At 41.2% G+C, this 18,793-nt stretch overlaps 3 protein-coding genes across 4 annotated transcripts; 2 read left to right on the top strand and 1 right to left on the bottom strand.

Moving 5' to 3' along the window:
- The first annotated feature begins 2,922 nt into the window (after positions 1 to 2,922).
- On the top strand, positions 2,923 to 5,129 carry gskip (gsk3b interacting protein). Its single transcript, XM_060934235.1, has 3 exons — positions 2,923 to 3,019; positions 3,472 to 3,711; positions 3,795 to 5,129. Exons 1-3 carry the CDS (start codon positions 2,981 to 2,983, stop codon positions 3,939 to 3,941), a joined length of 426 nt encoding a protein of 141 aa, XP_060790218.1. The 5' UTR covers positions 2,923 to 2,980; the 3' UTR covers positions 3,942 to 5,129.
- A 167-nt stretch (positions 5,130 to 5,296) lies between these two features.
- Positions 5,297 to 8,467, bottom strand: LOC132894425 (NPC intracellular cholesterol transporter 2-like). 2 transcript variants are annotated; one of them, XM_060934234.1, is made up of 5 exons: positions 8,386 to 8,467; positions 8,026 to 8,132; positions 6,602 to 6,709; positions 5,948 to 6,120; positions 5,297 to 5,826 (listed from the first exon to the last, which is right to left on the bottom strand). In XM_060934234.1, exons 2-5 carry the CDS (start codon positions 8,108 to 8,110, stop codon positions 5,740 to 5,742), a joined length of 453 nt encoding a protein of 150 aa, XP_060790217.1. In that variant the 5' UTR covers positions 8,111 to 8,132; positions 8,386 to 8,467; the 3' UTR covers positions 5,297 to 5,739. The 2 variants fall into 2 exon arrangements, with proteins under 2 accessions (XP_060790217.1, XP_060790216.1); XM_060934233.1 differs by having other exon boundaries at positions 8,347 to 8,448.
- A 323-nt stretch (positions 8,468 to 8,790) lies between these two features.
- Positions 8,791 to 18,332, top strand: isca2 (iron-sulfur cluster assembly 2). The gene is made up of 4 exons (XM_060934232.1): positions 8,791 to 8,896; positions 9,530 to 9,680; positions 11,702 to 11,817; positions 17,122 to 18,332. The coding sequence occupies exons 1-4, from the start codon at positions 8,835 to 8,837 to the stop codon at positions 17,294 to 17,296; spliced, it is 504 nt and encodes a 167-aa protein (XP_060790215.1). The 5' UTR covers positions 8,791 to 8,834; the 3' UTR covers positions 17,297 to 18,332.
- The last annotated feature ends 461 nt before the right edge of the window (positions 18,333 to 18,793 follow it).

The following is an 18,793-nucleotide window of genomic DNA, read 5'->3' as shown; positions in this document are numbered from 1 at the left end:
TGATGTATTTTGTTTTGGTATGACGTTAGAACCTGGCCGAACTTAGTTTGGCGGTCATTCAGCTCACTTTATTCAACAAGAGTAGGTCTGTGTGGTGACTCAATAAATAAAACAGTACATTTTTATTTTCATTCACTATTTCCAGTTTTGAGGGCGGCACGGTGGTGTAGTGGTTAGCGCTGCTGCCTCACAGCAAGAAGGTCCGGGTTCGAGCCCTGTGGCCGGCGAGGGCCTTTCTGTGCGGAGTTTGCATGTTCTCCCCGTGTCCGCGTGGGTTTCCTCCGGGTGCTCCGGTTTCCCCCACAGTCCAAAGACATGCAGGTTAGGTTAACTGGTGACTCTAAATTGACCGTAGTTGTGAATGTGAGTGTGAATGGTTGTCTGTGTCTATGTGTCAGCCCTGTGATGACCTGGCGACTTGTCCAGGGTGTACCCCGCCTTTCGCCCGTAGTCAGCTGGGATAGGCTCCAGCTTGCCTGCGACCCTGTAGAACAGGATAAAGCGGCTACAGATAATGAGATGAGATGAGATGAGATTTCCAGTTTTTCCACTATTTCCATCATTTATCATATTCAGTCTTGTAGGTTGGTTATTGTGGCCTCAGGTTTTGGTAGCTTGCTACGGTATGCTGACCAGGGGCGATTCTAGCATCTGATCTTTGGGGGTGCTTAGCCCCCAGAGCTGACAGAGGCACCTGGCTTGAACGACAGTGTTTCCACGTTTATTCCACATTTAGACTAGACTTAACTAGACAAGAAGACTAGACTAGACAAGACTAGACTTATGCAATGTTTTAACAGAAGCTGACCCAATAAACTATGATATCTACACATTTACAGCCACTGACACAAATATTTACATTATATTTTTAACTAAACAAGACCTACTACTGCATTTGTAATGTTGGAGCTATTCATTTTGAACAGTGGTAATTGTTAATTAATGTGTTATTGTGTATTGTGTAATAATAGTGTGTATTATTATGATTTTACATTAGTTTATATTTTTTGTTATATTTTGGTAGTGTTCTTTTGATAGTCATTTGTTTAATTGTTTGCTTCGTGCATGTACGTTTCAGTGTCTGTTTTGATTAATTTGCTAATTAAGTATCTCGATATGGATGATAAATGTCGTTTTTATCATTCTGTTCATAGACCAGGGAACATCAATATTGCATTATGCATATTATTGTGTTGTGTTTAACAATTGTTACTCCAGTCCGTACCTTCACATCTCGCTATGCCAGTAATACTCAGGTGCTACTTCGAGTTCCTCATCGGCGTGGAATCCAGTTAAAAAAAACACCATGTCGTAGCAAGCACTCGCGCAGACAGGCAACCCAATCAGAGGGGACGCAAGGAGGAGAGGTATTTTACTGCTCATAGAACTATCACATAACAGATGAATTCAAGAACACACACACGCCCGCGCACACATTCATTGCGCAGTGCACAAGGGCACTTATTTCTGAAAATTATGTCCAAAAGTAGTGTTTTTGAGGGTGCTGAGCTAGGGGGTGCTGAGCTCGTTTTTGGGGGTGCTTGAGCAGAAGCTCAAGCTTCTATCGCGTATCTGTCGCTAGTTTGCAGTGTACAGGGTATTTCGCACACTATTTATAACCATCACATTAAAAGTTATGTGTTGTTTTGATGCCTGTTTGTTTCCCAAATATATACGTGTGTGTCTTAACCCTTTGATGCAAAACATGGGTCAAAAGTGACCCGGCTGAGTTTTTATCTTCTATATCTTTGCAATAAATTAATTCCATCATTCAGTATTCGAGGTATTCCTCAATTAACTTGTTTTTGATCATCATGCATCCTTATATTATTTTTTGCTTTCTTACTTTTTGGATAAAAACCCTTTTTGTATCACTACCCTTCTAATGCACAACATGGGTCAAAAACGACCTGCATTCATTTTCCAGGTTATTTCATGTATGGCTGAGTGTTTCTATGATATACTTTTGAAATAAATTCATTTTGTCATTTACTTTTCCAAATATGCAGTAAATATCTTGTTTTTGTTTAGCACAAATCATCATTTTTATTTTTCCTTTCTTAAGTTATGAACAAGCACAGGTTTTGTAATTCTACATCAAGTTTACACACATGGGTCAGAACCGACCCGCATGCATTTACTCCAGCGTTTGGTGGGAACTGTGAATTGTGCTTGTGTCAGACATTTCACAGCTCAGCACAGCGCCCTTTGCCCATCTAATACATGGAAGGAATGTTTTTCAATTGTTCTAACATTACCTTAGAAAAAAATTACGTTTAGGTTACCTTGAGAGTGAGTAGATTACTTGTCAGAAAGTTACAAGTAATTACTATTAGCTACCGAGCTGTTGACATATTCTACTTTAGTTAGCTAATTTTATTGTAGCTGGCTTAGCTAACTACATAGTTAATAAATAAATAACTGGCCCCATTCACTGCTAAAGTAATTACTTGAAACAAATTATTATTATTATCGTATTAAGACATTTAATTTTAAATCACACTTGGATGACCCATGTGTAGTAATATAAAAAGTATTTTTGTTCATAAAGTAGGAAAGAAAAAAATTAAATTAATGATTTGTGGTAATTAAAAACAAGATATTTAAAGAATACTTGGAATATTCAATCATAAAATAAATTGATTTCAAAAGATAGAGCAAAGAAAAACTCATTCAGCATGAAATAACCTGGAAAATGAATGCGGGTCATTTTTGACCCATGTTGTGCATTAGAAGGGGTGTGCATATGTTTTGCGTCAAAGGATTTTAATGGGTGAATAAAAGGCATCGAGTTAAATATTATTGTAGAAAGGGGCTTTATGAAGTTCAGTCCATTTACTTGCATTGGTTTACGGGGAAGATTTGCCACATCCAATATGGCGGACACTCTGACGTATCCCAGCAACGGGCCACCAGCTCAATGCGGCGTCCCTGTTGTGCGCAGTGATTGTTGGTAGTGAACACATCTACATTTGCCGGCATGAGCCGGAAGTGCACCGGTGAACTGTCCCCAGAGGAGGTCTGTATCTTACATTATTAATATTTAAACAAACAAACAATCGGTCGTGTGACGCTGCATCACACAATACTTTATTTTAGCTGCATAGTGTGACCATATTTGTTATTTTATCGCGCTGTTAGCTTGATTAACATTTAGCTAGCTAGCCAGTGTTAGCTAACTGTCCGGCTAGTCCTTATATAGCTCCAGCTAGGATGTGTAATGTTTGAGTTGTAGCTTAAACTTGTCTTTCTTGTTTGCCACGCAAATACATCACTATCTTTGGTTTTATGGGTTTTTTTTTCTTTCAATACGTTATTTGAATTCAGTGATTGTCTAAGCGCTATCTTTAGTTAGTTAGCTAGCAAGCATATTCGATGACGTCAGTTCTCCTCCCGAGTCGAGTCGAATTCCAGCGACAGTTAATCGATTAAAGACGCGGTGAAGAGCTCAGAGCCCCGTGCTGTGTTTAGGGGATGGAGGTGGACTGTCCTCCAGAGGATCTGCCCATGTCCTATGACGATAGCAGTGCTGAACATGGCGTTAAAGACATGAGGTTGGAGGCTGAAGCTATCGTCAGTGACGTCCTGTTTGCAGTGAGCAACATGTTCGTGTCCAAAACTCTCACCAACGGCCTGGATTTGGCTTTTATCAACGTGGAGACGAGAGAAGGAAAGCGCTACTGCTTAGAACTCAGTGAAGCTGGGCTCAGGGTGAGTGTAGAAACACTGACTTTCTAAACGGCCTGTTTTTTAATCCCACACAGCTCCATGGTTCATCTCTCATTGCATTGCAGGTGGTAGGACACACCTTCGATCAGGTGGATACAGGCCTGAGCACTCAGTATCATGAGACTGTTTACTCACTCCTGGACTCTCTGAGCCCAGGTTACAGAGAAGCTTTCGGAAATGCCCTGCTCCAACGACTCGAGAGGCTCAAATAAAAACGGTGAAAAGTTCAGCTTGATGCTTCCAGACATCTTTTCCAAGCTAGTGGTCCCTCTGCAGTTCTGCGCAACAGCCAGCTTCAAGCATCAGTGGCACCCTTTCCAATCCCAAACATCCTACTGGCTTATTTTAATTATGCTCTTTGATTTTACAAAGACTTCTTGATCAGATTCTAGTTAGTGGTAATTTTTTTTTTTTTTAAATATTGTATGGCAAAAACAGAGGGTGCTGAAGGATTGCACATAGGGTTGACGAACCTTTTGGACATGACCAACTACATTCTCAATGTTATTGTATCTTTAGGGGTATGATGGCTTGTCAGTGGAGCAGTACCCTTTATATACTGATTGGGAACATATGTACACTTTTTTGACCCTAAAAAAAAAAAAAGTTACCTTGAAGTCTACTAATGAGCCCTAAGGGGTATATCAGTGCACGGTATACCTTTAAAGGATAGAAATGGACTCCTACTGTACCCCATTTGATAATCAGTTGGTTAACTGATACTATGACCAGAAAAAGCCAGCTCTGTGCTGTTATACCATGTAAAGCTTTACTATTTTGACTAAATGAACTGAAAAAGCTGCTTGTTTTTTAAAAACTGGTAGGTTTCTATGATGCCTTATTGTGATTACCTGGAATGTTCTGTGTAAGGTGGAATGTCCTGCCCATGCTACTCCTCTCCTGCATTCATTTTCCAGTGCCACAAATTTGCTTTACTAAATAACTTTCTATAGCTTCTGTTGTGCTGGAAAAGGTTGTGCTTTTGTCCAGATTTGGTGTTATTTTTACCCACTATAACATGGCATTCATTTAAAGAAAATGAATTTGCCGTTTACTTGAATGCTAGTAGGAAGCAAATAAGTGCAAGGTCAAATAGAGAAGCCTTGTGTTTTCTGTTCAACTTATGAGAACTTAAAACTTTAATGATTATTTTCCTGGGTTGTATAAACTCAGAATGAAACCATAGCACAAGGAAGCTGTCCCTTAAATTCCCCCCCCCCCCTTCCTAGCTTGAAGGCACACTGTGTTTGAGTCTATCAGCTTAAATGTTTCATGTTTGAACCTGTTGAAGTTCAACCTCATTGTTCTATTGATTTTCAGCTTGAAGCAGATTTCTGCTTTGTGTAAATGGTTATTCATCAGGATTGTACGTGTCATCAATACATGTTTGTGAAACCAAATATGCTGGAACCTCAAGTTAGTACTGAGTTTATTCAGAAAACCTAGACAAAGACAGCTGTCAGACCCTCTTCAAGTCCCCCCCCCCCCAAAAAAAAACCCCACACACCCACCACAATTATAGGGGTGATGTTACCCATCTAGTGTAGGTAAATTAGAGACAATGACATCAATTAGCTGAAGGTTTCACTATGAAGCACCTGTACAAAATTACTCAGTGATGGAAGACAAAAGTTACACATTGCAGGGTAGACATGTACCCCCACAGTCGTGGTACAATTTTGGCCAAATAATTGCTTGGTTTAAAAAAAAAAAAAAAATCCAGACAGCTATACACTTGAAACATTGGCATTATGATAGCTTCATTAATTGCACTTTAGGACCAAAGATTTGTATTACCACAACATAGCCACACAGCAGCCAGGAAACCATGGGAGAAAACACTTAACTGTTAATCTTTTGTACTGATCACTTAGAACATTCAGTGGGTTAATTTTAAAAATCCTGAAAGTTTAAAATCTGAGTTCTTTAATAGAAAATTAAAGACTTTTAAAAAATTAAAACCTACAAATCCCTTTCGAAGTTTTCCTTAACTGGAGTTGGTGTTGACCTTTAGCTGACAATCTGGACTGGAAACTTGATACAAAACAAATCTTTACTGGCGTCGTCTGCAAGTTCCCACTCCACAACCAGTTTTATCTTTGAAGCAAAAGAAAAACCCAAGTCACAATTACAAGCAATGGACAGGACAGATCACATAACTGCTGCTCTGACTGTGGATGCATGTTGAGCAAACAGTTTGACAGAAATTCAAACTTACAGAAGGGTACTCTGCTTTAACAGGAAGCTGGTTGACATAGCTGTAGGTTTTTTGCTTCTGAATAGGACACTGGATTCCAGATTTGCAGCCGTCGTCATTAGGTATTGGAAATGGGATCGGGATACCACTGACCACACCATGGACCACAGCTTTGCTTGTCTGACTGTCAGTTGCTGCAAATTAAACACATAACCCTAAAGTTGATTGAGCTGGGTTCAAAAATAAGAATTTATTTTTTGCACGGTATTTACATGCCATGGAGTCTAAAAGTGAAGTCACAGACGCGTACTGTGGGAACACGCAAAATCCTGCCTTCTCTCGCTCAAAATCACACCCATACATGTTTGCTGAACATCCCATTCCAGAGTCTATTCCCCTGAGCTGTTAACCCTCACTCTTTTGGGAAGGCTTTCCACTAGATTTTGGCTGTGGAGATTTGTGCTTCTTCAGTCAAAAGACTAACATCAGGCACTGATGTTTCCATCTTTGTAGGAAAAAAACCCCACATACTAACAGGCCACTACATTGAGCCAGAGTGCAATTCACACATCAGCTATGCCAATAGAGTTAAGCAAACATTCCCTTTAATAGTTAATGGAAGTTGTATGCAATATCTTTACTGGAAGAGAATTTAAAAAAAAAAAATTTGATTACCACTTGTGAAGGTCACATTTACTGCATAGGACTGTCCCTTATGAAGCTGGCATGGCTGTTGTGGGCAAGGAGTAACATCAACCTTAGCCACAGTTCCAACAGTTGAGCCTAGATAGAGGGGGGAAAAAAAAAAAAAAAAAAAAAAAGAATTAAACAGCTGTGAAATGATGCAGGACTGACTCATTGTCACAATGACTATAGGCACAAATGCCAGATGTGGTCAAAAAAATTTAGTCAGTATTACAGCACAACTGCAGTCAGGCTCTACATAGGAAACAGTGAGACTGATGTCATGAGGGGCTGCGTGTTGCTCAAGGTCATCTACATCTTTAAGTTTGGGCCAACAGTCACTTGTTAATCAGTACATGTTGCTGAATAAGAAGTTCTTGCCTTTAGTTCCACACTCATTGGTTAGCTATGAAGTATAATTGTGTACTTCCTGAAGTGACGGATCTACAAGATGAACAGTTTCACAAATTAACCAGACACCCAAAAAGAGCCCACACTAATCTTTTTCAAAACACAGGTTACAGCGAGTTTTTGCAATACACAATGAAACCAAGATCATGAAACCTTGTATTATTAGTCTGTGGTTGAACAGTTCTCCATTCTTGCACTAATTTCAGCAGGACAGGGAGGCTCTACTTGTTGGTGCACGTTATTCATATGTTCAATTTGTCTTCAGGACACAAAAGGCACAGTAGTATTAACACCTCTACTGTATGCCGGAGCATATTTAATGCCATGCTGACAAGGCTAAATGGTTTATTTAAAAAAAAAAAGCCTACACAAGAGTAATCCTGCCTTGTTAGAACATACCTGTGAAGAATCTCAGTCATCCAGGTACATAGTAATCTGTGGTTGGTTGAAGAGAGCAACTGGACTTGCTTGAAGATTCTTGAAAACGTTTCGCCTCTCATCCGAAAGGATCATCATAGAATCTGAATGCTGATGGCTGCATTGTAGGTGGCTGATAAAAATATGTCATAGACGCCCACCTCTGTTCAGTGACGGTCGTTCCAGGTTGACAAAAATGAACCTTGGCCAGAGAGGATCGTTCATTTTTGTCAACCTGGAACGACCATCACTGAACAGAGGTGGGTGTCTATGACATCTTTTTATCAGCCACCTACAATGCAGCAATCAGCATTCAGATTCTATGATGAGCCATGAGAGGATAAATACTGGGTACTCCCTATTAGACAGAACCGAGGAAGCCTTTAGGATTAGGCTTCCTCAGTTTTCAAGAATCTTCAAGCAAGTCCAGTTGCTCTCTTCAACCAACCACAGATTGCCTTGTTAGAAAGGCAGCATAAAAAGGTTCATGAAACAGTTAGTGAGCTGAGAGTTTGCTGATCTGATCAGACCAGATCAATGAAGACCCAAAGTGCCCCAATTCTCCCATGATGCACCAGGTTACTCACCACAGTCAGCAAACTTCACCTGCTCTGCCTGGGACAGCCCCAGCAGCAGGGGGAGAAAGCAGCTCCACACAACACGGAAATCCATTGCACAGGTGAGAAATCACTACCTGTCAGACACAAAAAAAAAACACACACACACTCTTACCCTGGATTTTTGGCTTTTCCCTTTCACCAACTGCCCCAAAAGTGAACTTCAACCCAAACTTTAAACCCATGAACACATCTGTACTGCTCAGTCACGTGACTAGTTACACCACACAACAACCGACCGGTCTACAGTTCAACAAACTTTATAAACTTCACCATACTGCTCATACTCACAAAGCAGAAACAATAAATAAAACCAGCGCTGAGACTCACTACAAGCGTCACCTTCCGCTTCGGATCACAAGACCAGTCTAGTTCTTTTATGCCAAACGTCAAACCCACAATTTCGTGACGTATTCGAACTCGTGATTCGTTTGACAGCGCTCTCAGCCAATAACAGACGTTTCTGCTAAACCCTCTGACCAATAAAATTGCTCGCTTTGGGAAGGAAAAAGCCTCGTTGCCAGATATTCTAAAGCTCCGAATTAGAAACTTGAAATATAAAAAAAAAAGCTGTGTTTAGTTGAAACAGGACGCCAGGTGATGTGTATATACTCATTAAATATTGTATAATAAACTATATTAGATTTTCCTGAAGGAAATATTAGTGCTTGTAAAGCAAACGTTTACACATTCAAAAATTTATGCAAAGTAAAATAGTTAAGACTTTGCTGGGGTTTATTAAACACCTGGCAACCCTTGCTGGTGGTGGTGGTGTGAAGATGTCTGTCGCTCGAGCTCTGCTGATAAACGCATTGAAAACGAAAGCATGGAGAGCTATAAAGTAGGTTGCTACCTAAATGACAGTTTGTAAAATATAATATTTGCATATTAGATAGCCGTGGTCTAAACAAGATTTTTAATGTTTATATTTTGAATATATATATATATATATATATATATATATATATATTGTCCTTCTGGATCTCCAGAGAGACACCAAGTTTGGGAACCACATTCCTTGTGTGTGTCAACAAACCTGGCTAATAAACATGGTTCTGGTTCTGGTTCTGATGAGTGTGTTGAGTTTTCCAGCTGTGTGCTGTTAGCTCGGTTGATGCTAGTGATATTAGCAGCACCAGAGTCAAGGGCAGAGCTGCTGCTCAACTCAAGCCAGTTTTCTTCATATCATTCAACAGGAAAAGATGGTTTCACTAATAAATATCTTTTATATATATATATATATATATATATATATATATATATATATAAATCTTAATGGACTGTATGCATTTATTTACATTTGTAGTGTCTTCTCACATTAGCTGACCTTTTTGTTATTTGTTTTTCAGTAACCTTCAGTGTAGCTTGTACAGAACAGAACTCCCTCCCAGTTCCTCCTGAGCCTCAGCAGTTTATAAAGACACTCATGAGATCACTGTACAGCTGACGAACAGCTTCTGGTTTTGTTTTGCAGTGTGTCTTCAGTAGGACTGAGGCCTTTGCAGACATGTCACGTGTCCCCTCATGTCTCCAAACTGTGTTATAGCAGCAGCTCATATCAAGGCCTGCAGGTTTCCTCCAGTCCCACGGACCATAAAGTGCATCTTAGTGATTCGTGTGTCAAGGTTTGTAAATCTTCACAATCCATTATGATATCGTAGCATCAAAGTGTGGCTTTGTATATGCCATTCAGCCATAACTTTATGACCAATGACAGGTGAAGTGAACTATGTTGATTATGTCATTACAGTCGGCTGTAGTGGTTAGCACTGTCGCCTCACAGCAAGAAGGTCCTGGGTTCGAGCCCAGCGGCCGGCGAGGGCCTATGTATCTGTGTGGAGTTTGCATGTTCTCCTCGTGTCCGCGTGGGTTTCCTCCGGGTGCTCCGGTTTCCCTTACAGTCCAAAGACATGCAGGTTAGGTTAACTGGTGGCTCTAAATTGACCGTAGGTGTGAATGTGAGTGTGAATGGTTGTTTGTCTCTGTGTGTCAGCCCTGCGATGACCTGGTGACTTGTCCAGGGTGTACCCCGCCTCTCACCCATAGTCAGCTGGGATAGGTTCCAGCTTGCCTGCGACCCTGTAGGAACAGGATAAGCGGCTACAGATAATGGATGGATGTTGTTACAGTGGTACCTGTTAAGGGGCATGATATATTAGGCAGCAAGAGAACAGTCAGTTCTTGAAGTTGATGTGTTGGAAGCAGGAAAAATTGGCAAGTGTAAGGATCTGAGTGACTTTCACAAGGGCCAAATTGTGATGACGAGAGGACTGGGGCTGAGCATCTCCAAAATGGCACATCTTTTGGGGTGTTCCCAGTATGCAGTGGTTAGTACCTACCAAAAGTGGTCCAAGGAAGGATGACTGGTGAACCAGCAACAGAGTCAGATTGAGAGTTCCCATGAACAACTACCAAATGCAAATTCAATACTTGGAATCAACTCCAGACCTTTTATCTCTTTCATTTGTCATGAAATGAGAAGGAAACAGACCATAACTGGCGATGAAACCACTTATCAGTCAGTTGTCCAATTACTTTTGAGCCTGTGTAAATGGAAGGACTATGTTGTAAAAAAAAAAAAAAAAGCTGCAATTCCTCAACAGTTAATGCAGTATTTTGGGACTACTGCACTTTAGCGGGCGCTAAAATATGCAAAAAGTCACCCTAACCCTCAAACAACCAATCCCAAAGCACAGATAAACACCAGTTTTGATGACTTCGACATGTAATAGAACAAGGTAAACTTTTCTTTATTATTGATAATACGGGGGCTGCTGCTCCCAAAGCTCCGCTTAAATTCGCTCGGTACAATATGGCAGAATTGTGCCTGCTAAAGTACAAACTATCCCAGTATTTTTATTAAATGCTTTGAATTAGAGCTGAAAGTCTACACTTCAATTACATCTGGATGGCTTCATTTAAAATCCTCTGTGGTGGTGTAGTGAGGCAAAACTACGAAAAATTGTGTCACTGTCCAAATACTTATGCATCCGACTGTAAATAACTGTGAATAAATGCATGGGAATCCTTTCACAAAGTCATGCAGATCAACTATAACCAATGAGTTTATTCTTCAGACTACCACAGGCTCATTGTCAGCTTTTTCCCCTCAAATCTGAACGAACTTGTTGGTCTTTGTGTGTTTATTTATCTTCAGTAACCATTGTATCCTGTTGAGAGTTGCAGTGGATCCAGAGCCTATACCAGGAACACCGTAGTGGCATAAGGGTTGAGAATGCACTCTGGATGGGATGCTAGTCCATTGTAGGCCATAGTGCACATACATATTCGCACACTCGTTCACACCTAGGGGGTATTTAGCGCAGCCAATCCACCTACAGGCATGTTTTTGGGAGGTGGGAGGAAACCAGAAAACCCAGAGGAAACCCATAGGGAGAACATATACAGACAGTAACACAAACTCAGGATCGAACCAGGGATTGCTGTGCTGCCCACAAAATTTTAAATAAAAGTTAAAAAAATATATATATTGTTTTTGTGTTTCATAATCACACAGTTAAGAGCAGAACAGCCAAATCAGGTTTCGGTGGCACGGGCACACCCTGCCATAATCCCAGCTACGGCAGTATGATGTATATAAAAAGGCCTTGTAGCATCTTTACTGTGGAACGTGTTTTGCGTGCAGAGGCTGAGAGATATCATGGAGAAGGGAGAATATCTGAGGATCCAGGTGGAAGGCGGAGGCTGCTCTGGGTTCCAGTACAAGTTTTCTGTAGACACCGTTAAAAATGAAGACGACAGGTAACGCAGTCATGCAAACACTTCGCTTTTGTCAAGAATGTGTGCTTGACAATGGTTTTGGTCTAGTAAGCAGCTTTTAAAGGAAAACTCTGGCATTTTCAACCTTATTCATTGCACGTGTAGTGTACATGTGATATACAGACTATAATCACCACGTTTCTCACTACTGAGAAATAACCACGAAACACGTTTACTTGAACGTCTCTCACAAAGAAAGCTGAAGGGAGGTTGTTCACGTTGGTCTATAAAGGTTTAAAACTATGTGCCAAATATTAATCATCTTAAGATGACACAAGTGTGAGAAAATCTCTTACTAAAGATGGTTTTATTACATTTTGTCCAATACTGAAGCTACACAGTAAGACAGAATTCCAGGTTTGTGGTGTCTGTGCACAATCAGACCAACATGATTACATCAGGAGCACATCATAATTTCAGTTTTCCCCTTTGGAAAAAGTGGACCGTGAATGATTTGAGTTTAATTGTCCAATGCCTTTACTGGTGAGTTGGCCTAGTGGTTAGTGTGTCCGCCTCTTAATCGGGAGATCGCGAGTTCGACTCACGGTTGAGTCATGCCAAAGACCATCATAAAAATGGTACCTACTGCCGTCTGGCAAGGCACACTGCAATACAGATGCGAGTGGGGAGTCAAACTCTTGTGGTTACCAGAGGACTAGCCCCCCACTGTAACCCTAGCTATGTGAGAGGCCAAGGTCTACGGAGATCGGCGCTGCCCTATGCGCCACTTGGCGTGGGAAGGACTTTGGCTTTTGGCTGGTCCAATGCCTTTGACTGAAGAATTAATGAAACTGTTCTTTATTCGAAGAGTCAAACAGCTGCAAGTGAGCATCAAATAAACAGATTTTCAATTCTTTTCACCATGCAGAGAAGAGTTTGTTTGTTCATACAGTAAATAAATTATTAATTTCAAACTTCAAAAGAAGCATGCAAATGTAACAAAGGCGCAGCTCAGACTTGTGTACATAGGTACATTAATAATTATATGTATAAAGTCTGCACACCCCTTTCACTTTCTCCATGTTTTATTACGTTACAGACTTATTCTAGAATAGATTGAGTTCATTTTTCGTCACAAAATTCTACACAAAATAGCCCATAATGACAAAGTGAAAGCGGGTTTTTAGAAAATATGCAATTTTATTTTACTGACAAAAACAGGTTAGTTAGTGGTTACATATCTGTACATACCCTTAGCCTAATACTTGGTTGATGCACCTTTGGCAGCAAGTACAGCTTCAAGGCATCTTGGGAAAGAAACTACGAGCTTGGCACACTTGTTTCTGGACATTTTTGCCCATTCCTTTTGGCATATCCTTGCAAGCTCTGTCAGGTTGGATGGGGAGAATCGCTACATAGCCATTTTCAGCTCCTTCCACAGATGTTCAATTGGATTCAGGTCTGGGCTCTGGCTGGGCCACTCAAGGACATTCACAGACTTTCTCTGAAGCCAATCCTTTGTTCTCTTGGCTGTGTGCTTTGGGTCGTTGTCATTGTTGGAAGGTAAACCTTCGCCCCAGTCTGAGGTCCAGAGCACTCTGGAGTAGGTTTTCTTCAAGAATCTCGGTGTACTTCGCTGCATTCATCTTTCCCTCTATCAGGACTAGTTGCTCTGTTCCCGCTGCTGAAAAACATCCCAACGTCATGATGCTGCCACCGCCATGCTTCACTGTAGGGCTGGCATTAGCCAGGTGATGAGTGGTGCCTGGTTTCCTCCAGATGTGACGCTTGGTATTCAGGCCAAAAAGTTCAATTTTGATTTCATCAGACCAGAGAATCTTGTTTCTCATGGTTTGAGAGTCCTCTAGGTGCCTTTTGGCAAACTCCAAGCGGGCTGTTATGTGCCTTTTACTAAGGAGTGGCTTCCATCTGGCCACTCTACCATAAAGGCCTGATTTGTAGAGTGCTGCCTGGATGGTTGATCTTCTGAAAGGTTCTCCCATCTCCACAAGGATACGCTGGAGCTCTGTCAGAGTGACTCTCGGGTTCCTGCTCACCTCCCTGGCCAAGGCCCGTCTTCCCCGATCGCTCAGTTTGGTTGGGCAGCCAGGTCTCGGAAGATTCTTGGTGGTTCCAAACTTCTTCCATTTACGAATGATGGTGGCCACTGTGCTCTTTGGGACCTGTAAAGCTGCAGAAATTTTTCTGTACCTTTCTCCAGATCTATGCCTTGCCACAATCCTGTTTCTGAGGTCTGCAGATAATTCCTTTGACCCCATGGCTCGGAGTTTGCTTTGACATGCACTGTCAACTGTGGGACCTTATATAGGCAGGTGTTGGCAATCCCCAATCATGTCTAATCAATTGAATTTACCGCAGGTGGACACCAATTAAGTTGTAGAAACATCTCAAGCAGTATCAGTGGAAATAAAATGCACCTCAGCTTACTTTTGGTGTCATATCAAAGGGCGTGCACACTTTTGTACATATGATATTTTACATTTTTATTTTTAATAAATTAGCACAGATGTCTAAAAACCTGCTTTCACTTTGTCATTATGGGCTATTTTGTGTAGAATTTTGTGACAAAAAAATGAACTCAATCTATTGTAGAACTAGAAAAGCACTCGGAGAGTGCAGACCTCCGCCAAGGCAATCTGTTCATAACTTTTTCTGTAATGTTGCTAACAGACAAACCAACAAAGAAACCAACGCTACCAAAAACATAACCTCCTTGGTGGAGGTAAAAAAAGACCAGCACATCCATTGTTCCTTTCAATACTGAAGCAGTTTCCGGATGACGCGCCCTCTAATGGCCAGAGGCGGAAGCGCAAATAGCAGAGGAGAAAAAAGCAGTCGGAGAGAGCAGAGCTCTGCCAAGAATCCTTTAAAAAAATCCGGGATCCAGAAGGTGATCCCGATCACCACCAAAATTTAATGGATTGTTACTTGTGCCCAGTCACACCTCTAGAAAAAATTTCAGAGCAATCTGTTCATTACTTTTTCCGTAATGTTGCTAACAGACAAACAAACCAACGCTACCGAAAACATAACCTCCTTGGCGGAGGTAATGAAAATTTAGATGTAATTCTAAATCCGTAAAGAGATATGACCCAAAACACGTTTTTGCTCATTGTGGCGCCCCCTATTGGTCAAATGACACCAAATTTGATGAGGGTACATGAACTGGTGCTGAAAATCATCTCAACAAATATGGTCTTGATATGTCAAAACGTTTCTGAGATATGAGCCAAAATATGTTTTTGCTAATTGTGATGCCCCCTAGTGGCCAAATGACACCATATTTGATGAGGGTAATTTGGATGGTGTCCAAAGTCATGCCACTAAATATGGTCTTGATATGTCAAAGCGTTTCCATGATATGAGCTCACTCCCTGTTTGGTGGCTTCGCCATTGATTTTGATTGGCTGCCACGGGCGAACGCTTCGACGTATGAGAGTGAAACGAATATCATTCATTAGGCATGGACTGGAGATCATGTGTGCCAAGTTTCGTGATGATCGAACAAAACTTGCGGCCAGGGTCACTCTGCCTTCACTTTGGACAAAATTCAAAATGGCGGAAAATCTAATTAGGCGGAGAATTACGTCATAGGGTGCGTTGGAATCGTCTAGCTCCAAGGATTCCAACGGCACCAGACTTATGAAAATCGGACATACGGATCAAAAGTTACGTGTATGAACGCATGTAAGACTGTGATCAGTTGGTGGCGCTAGAGCGTGAGACATACCAACATGAAACTTGATGAAATCAATCAGGGTCCACTCCTCTATCAGTGTACCAAGTTTCATGACTTTAGACCTTACGGTTTGGCCTACAGAAGGAAAAATCTGTTTTTTGCGTCGTGCGCCCATTCATTTCAATGGGGAAAAAATTAATCCTTTAAAAAAATCCGGGATCCAGAAGGTGATCCGGATCACCGCCAAAATTTAATGGATTGTTACTTGTGCCCAGTCACACCTCTGGAAAAAATTTCAGAGCAATCCGTTCATTACTTTTTCCGTAATGTTGCTAACAGACAAACCAACCAACAAACAAATAAACCAACGCTACCGAAAACATAACCTCCTTGGCGGAGGTAATAAGTCTGTAACATAAAATGTGTTGAAGGTGGAAGGGGTGTACAGACTTTCTGGCTTGACTGTGTGTGTGTATACACAGACAATAAAACTATGTAGAAATACGGAATGTGTTAAAAAATCTGAATATGTAAGCATATAAATTAAAAAAAAATGTAAAAGATCAAAACCTATCCTAATTTAGAGTTTCTCATCTCATTATCTCTAGCCGCTTTATCCTGTTCTACAGGGTCACAGGCGAGCTGGAGCCTATCCCAGCTGACTACAGGCGAAAGGACGAGTCGCCAGGTCGTCACAGGGCTGACACATAGACACAGACAGCCATTCACACTCACATTCACACCTACGGTCAATTTAGAGTCACCAGTTAACCTAACCTGCATGTCTTTGGACTGTGGGGGAAACCGGAGCACCCGGAGGAAACCCACGCGGACACGGGGAGAACATGCAAACTCCGCACAGAAAGGCCCTCGCCGGCCACGGGGCTCGAACCCGGACCTTCTTGCTGTGAGGCGACAGCGCTAACCACTACACCACCGTGCCGCCCCTAATTTAGAGTTTAAAAAGTAAAAAAAAAAAGAGAGAAAAATAAAATAAGTAACTTCAAGTTATTCGTGCAGCCATATTCTCTAGTGTAATGTCCGCATTGTTAATATCTAAAGTCCTTCTAATTGTTCTTGATCCTCTTAAACAGAGTAGAGCCGAGCGTAGGATCGCGAAGGAGACTTTCGCTCTCAGCCATGACATCGTACTCACATAGTCCTCGCCCTTTTTAATTGCTAGTAGCTCAGCAAGTCTGTCGTGGTACTACTTACAGTCCTCCGCCATTCCACCTGTTTATATTTATTTGCTGTAATTGCACAATCACTGCTTACAGATTAGATTGAGAAATGCTGGAGTATTCCTTTAATAAATGGTCGCTGAACGTGATGCACAGGATTTATAATATTTTAGCCATTTTAAATGGGATATTTCATCAGTTAGTGACAATTTCCTTCTTAATCATAAAAAGACAAATAATAATAAAAAAAAACTGGAGACCATATTATATCTGGACACAGTGTTTGTGTCTAATTAAGCATGTTGGTTTTTGTAAAACTGTTTTTAACTGCAGTGGGAAAAAAATGCTAAGATCACATGTCTTGTACTGCATGACGCTCTGGCGTTGGCTGATTGATTTTGGTTGAATAATCACTTGACCAGGTGCAGGAATTTAGCTTCTGTGTCTGTCTCTGCACTCCTGCAGGGTTTTTGAGCAGAACGGTGTGAGCGTGATAGTAGACGAGGAGAGTCTGGAGTTTGTGAAAGGAGCAACGCTTGACTTTAGTCAGGAGCTCATCCGCTCCTCCTTCCAGGTGCTCAGGAACCCGCAGGCAGAACACGGCTGCTCTTGTGGCAGCTCTTTCTCTGTCAAAGTCTGAAACTTTTTTCCTGCATCACAAACATTTAGTGCAGTGGCTTTCAGTCTCAGTTCCCCTTTTTTGTTTATGAACATCTTCTGATAGAGGAACTAAGAGGGGTTAAATCAGGTGTGCTAGAGAACATAGAACATATGCACACACGGAGTCAGAACTGAGAACCTGTGATGTCCTCTCATTGTCTTCTGAAATCGTGATGCACCTTAAAGATTTTGCGTTGTTGTTCCACACATATGAACAGAACTAAAATCAAGTGTGAAATATTGTTATTCTATGATTTGAGGTTGTAATCATTCAGCATGTCTTGGAATTTGTTTGGGATTAATATTGGAGGTCACTAAAACACTGTTTTCCTGTAAATTATACATACAGACTGTAAATAGTATATAATAAAATAAATATAAAGTGCATTCTTTAAAATATCTTTGCATATTTCATATTAGAAAAAAAATGAAATGTATTCATGGTTGTGTTTTCAGCTAGCTATCATGTACTGCAGGGCGGCACGGTGGTGTAGTGGTTAGCGCTGTCGCCTCACATCAAGAAGGTGCTGGGTTTGAGCCCAACGGCCAACGGGCCTTTCTGTGCGGAGTTTGCATGTTCTCCCCGTGTCCGTCCTTGTGGGTTTCCTCCGGGTGCTCCGGTTTCCCCCACAGTCCAAAGACATGCAGGTTAGGTTAACTGGTGGCTCTAAATTGACCGTAGGTGTGAATGTGAGTGTGAATGGTTGTCTATGTGTCAGCCCTGTGATGACCTGGCGACTTGTCCAGGGTGTACCCCGCCTTTCGCCCGTAGTCAGCTGGGATAGGCTCCAGCTTGCCCGCGACCCTGCACAGGATAAGTGGTTACAGATAATGGATGGATGGATATTATGTACTCCAAGCTCTGAGTGTGTGTGGGCTGCTTTTAGTACTCAAGACTTATTTAAATCTATCAATAACCAATGTAACTATTAATACTGTCTGCCTCTGTAGTTTATTCAAAATATACTCATGCACCAGTGTCCAAAAACTGATTGTTGCTGGGAATAAATATCATAATGACGGTGGGAAGCATCTGATCGATGAATCACATTTTAAACTGATGAGTCAATCATTTCATCCCCAACTTTAATCCTTTCACTCACTAAATAAGTAAGTTGGCAGTAAGATATCAGCAAGTTCCTGAGCAGTTATGTGCAGCATCAGCTCCAGACATCAGCAGTTTCATGTCGCAATAAGCCGAGATCAAAATACAGGTTTGTTTTTAAGATCGAATAACACGTCCCTGATTATTAACAAATTCTTTGGACTCTAGAGGATCCTGAACTCAATCCCACTGAAGCTCTTTGAGCTACTTTCTTCCCTCTGATTAGATCACAGTTGCAGCAGCTCCATTAACACGTCAGTGCGTTGTTTACTTTATAGTTAGTGAGATTAGCCACTCAGGTATTCCAGTCGATTAGAGTGATCTTATTTCCCTGAAAGTGTTGATTATAATATGAATACTATCTACCAAAGT

The sequence above is a fragment of the Neoarius graeffei genome, chromosome 11, assembly GCF_027579695.1.
Source record: "Neoarius graeffei isolate fNeoGra1 chromosome 11, fNeoGra1.pri, whole genome shotgun sequence".
In the NCBI taxonomy this organism is placed as follows: domain Eukaryota; kingdom Metazoa; phylum Chordata; class Actinopteri; order Siluriformes; family Ariidae; genus Neoarius; species Neoarius graeffei.
The sequence above is the reverse complement of the archived record's forward strand: the minus strand, read 5'-3'. Positions and strand labels throughout refer to the sequence as shown.